General features: G+C 33.8%; 1 protein-coding gene across 1 annotated transcript; it reads right to left on the bottom strand.

Annotated features, from left to right (window-relative positions):
- Window positions 1–3,297: 3,297 nt before the first annotated feature.
- Window positions 3,298–3,617, bottom strand: LOC110037291 (probable BOI-related E3 ubiquitin-protein ligase 3; the record flags this gene model as incomplete). Its single annotated transcript, XM_020741896.1, is given in 1 exon segment — window positions 3,298–3,617. A coding segment is annotated over 1 exon segment (246 nt), but the record flags the coding sequence as incomplete, so codon positions are not given.
- Window position 3,618: the final 1 nt, after the last annotated feature.

Below are 3,618 nucleotides of genomic sequence, written 5' to 3'. Positions count from 1 at the left end.
TATATATATATGAATAATTGATTATAAGGCTATTGAGATTTATAATTAATTAAAATTATTAATTAAAAAAATATAATGAAAATATATTAAATTATATTTAATAATAATAAAGAATAAGATTTAAATCATGCTCCAACCTTTAGCTTCCTATGACTGTGGGTAGGGTTGTTAGATCGATTCTTTGTTTGCATACAGTTCATGTCCGGCTTGCTAAGCAAATGGGCCCTAAGAACATATATATGCATATTTTTTGTTCAAAATACAAACAAGCTGAACAAAAATAATAATATTTTTTAAAGAACTGAAAACGAGTTGAGACTAGGTCGCTCTTGTTCAGCTCATTTATAGCCCTAGTTATAATTCTAAAATGACAATGTTCCTAGTATGTGTTGGGCATAGAAATATAAGATAAAGAGAAAGCAAGGAAGGTGATTGAAGCTCATGAGAGATTACGGGCCCGTTTGGGGCAGCTTATAAGTGCGGAGGCATTTTTGAAAAACCCGTGGTACCTTTTAATTCGCTTGTTTTGCAAGCTTATTCAAAAAAGTGGTTCTATTTTTACACTAAAAGCAGACCGCAGGTCGAATCCCGCGGTCGACCCGAGAGCCGTATTTCAGGATAAACTGCTTATCATGAAATGCAAAAGGATGTTAAAAGCTAGAGGTTGCATCTTGGTTGATTTAGAAGAGTCAAAGATAGGGTTTTGAAGGAGGACGATTAGGTCGGCTTGTTTACACTTGTAGGTGGGGGCAAGATGGAAATAAAGCAATAAAGGAAGGATGAATAAAGGAATAATGAAGGTGTGGCGAAGGATGAAGAATAGGCATGCATGTTTCATGAAAGGAAAAGCCTATTGAGGCTTTCACGTATTTAATAAATAATGATACTATTATTTATATATAAATCACTCTAAATTTCAACAATTAAAATTATTGCATTGCTTTTTAGCTGTTCAAATTGTTGCAATTAATTCGTAGCATCTAAAAGCATTACAATCAATTTACAGGGTCAAAATCGTTATTTTGTAACAAATATAAATGCAGCTACGAAGCTACAAATTTTTAAAACTTCGTAATTTATTTTGAGATTTAGTGCTTTTTATTTTATTTTTTTATTTTGTGCATGAGTAAACATGGCTGCTATAATTTTTTTTTTTCTATAACAAAACACGGGTGTCAATTCGAGTTAGTGGGTCGGGTTGTTTTGACCTGAAACTAACCTGATTTTAATAGGTTTGATCTGAAACTGAATGTTATACCAATTGAAAATCTCAATAGCATTCAACCCGCAAACTTAGAACCTAATATGATCCAAAACACCATTTAACATATGATAAAATAGCCATTTGGGTTCAAATCAAGCAAATTTTGATTCAATTTCGGGTCAATTTTGGGTTGGCGGGTTTATTTTAAGTCAATTTAGGTTTGGAAGGTCATTTTTTGGGCCCAAAATGGTTCAAATCAAGCAAATTTTGATTCAATTTCGGGTTGGCGGGTTTATTTTAAGTCAATTTAGGTTTCATTTTTTGGGCCCAAAACCGGACCCGAAAAACTAAACGGGTTAGAAAATTTAACCTAAATCGGACCCAAAAGTTATTCAGATTAAGCCAAACTTGGCCTGAATACTATTCAGATATACCCCAACCAAAATTTTTCAAGTTGGGTTCAAAACAAGTTGGTGTTTTGGGTCAGTTCTTAACACCCCATTTAAACACCCAAGCTTCCCTCTCTCTAATCCCTCCTTCAAAAAATCTACTTTGCTTTAGACTATGTCTTTATTTGTAAAATAAAATAAAAATTTAAGTGATGACAAAGATGCATTTTAAGTTATGGGATGAAATTATAAAATATAAATTGGACTTTTGAGCAATCAAATCCATGCTCCCAATAAAGTTCTCCAAAAGCTTTCTTGTTGAAAACCCCTTCTCCTTCTATGGCAATCCACAACTTCTATTTTCAAAGTAATAGAAGTGGTCGACAAGAAGCACACAAAAAAACATTTAGTAATTGTATTAGATTAGTCATTCATTTTTTCATATTTAGTAGGCTATTATCTTTTTTAAATCACTACTAATTATAACAACTTTAATAGCTACTATCTAGCTGTGGTTTTATATTTTCATAAACTATTGAGCACAAAAGCTTACATAACATAAGAAGGACCATCAATAAGCACAAAATATTGAAACTTGGGGTGGATCCAAAACTAACTTGCACCTCATATGCTATTGTTAATAAGTTTAAATAGAATATTACTAAAGGTGTCATCTAAGATAGGGAAGATTTCTATATTATTTACATGTTTTACGAGCATTAAATTTTAACCTATAATAGTTTATTAGTTTATTTTTATTGCTAACAAACACATTGCTCACCCATATGATGTACAAAGTCATGTGTTGTAGTCCTGTATTAAAAATAATAAAAATACATAAAAATTATTTTAAATATTGTTAAAATAACACAATTTATTGATACAAAATAAATAATTCATTAGTCAAACAAACTCTTAGTTATTTTTTTGTTGCTTAATTTATGCTACTTGCCAAAAAAAATATTTCGAATAAATGGGCCGAACCTATACCCGGCCCAAAAACAACTACCCGAAGGCCGAATTCCTAATTCACATGCCATCTCTGACGCAGTTCATCGGACGCGCCAACCACTGAACGGTCGTTAATAAAGAAGAGGGAAATCGCAAACCCACTACCACCCACCTCCTCCTCCCACCGCCTCCTTCAGCCTCACCCGTACGATCACGTATACGCCGCTATTTATTGGCCCCCAATGATAGCGAACCGGTCCGTCCATTAACTGCACCCCCTCTTTTCAGAACGTTAATCTAACAAAAATAATTTCAAATAATAATAATAATAATAATAATAATAACGGGCCATTAAAATTTAAAACGGAAAATTTTTTTAATAAGAAAATCATTAAAGGCTCTGTCGGTGCTCTGGAAAATATAAAGCAACGCTGCATACATCGGAAGTTACTCAGAGTACAAGCTTATTATATCCGGGTTATATTTTCCTGTATTCTCCCTGTAACTACCGAAACTACAAAAACACGAAATTTATTTATAAGTTACAGATATATTACAAGTAGATTACAGAGAGATTAAAGAGGGTATAAAAAAAATATAACTCTTTTATACCCTCTGAATAACCTCCAAAAACACGTAGCTCTGCACATGTCTTATGTACTCAAAGATTAAAAGGTTAAAAGAATTTATATAAATTTTATGCCTTTTTTTTTTTTTCATTTCCTAGAGCTGTAAGGCTGCAACCAAAAAGAGTAATTAAGGAAAAGTAAAATAGCTCCAATTACTTTTTTTCTCCTATTATTATTTAGTCCTGTTTTTTTTTTTATCTATGCGAACGAAACTTGAAGGCTACCGGTGCGGAATATGCCGCATGCGGGGCAAGGATCCCCGACGGAGGAAACAAAATCGCAGGAAACACAGAGAGAGAGATGACAGCAGGGAAGAAGAACCACAACAGCCGGCCGGCGATCACATGCGCGGCACGGTCTATCCGGTTTGTCAAACCGATTCGGGTCGACGTACGCGGATTCAGCATCCTCCGCCGGCGATTCGCCGCAGTGATCTTTCAAAGAA

Source organism: Phalaenopsis equestris, unplaced genomic scaffold (genome assembly GCF_001263595.1).
Source record: "Phalaenopsis equestris unplaced genomic scaffold, ASM126359v1 Scaffold218107, whole genome shotgun sequence".
NCBI lineage: Eukaryota > Viridiplantae > Streptophyta > Magnoliopsida > Asparagales > Orchidaceae > Phalaenopsis > Phalaenopsis equestris.
Note: the sequence above shows the minus strand (reverse complement) of the source record. Positions and strands in the feature narration are given on the sequence as shown.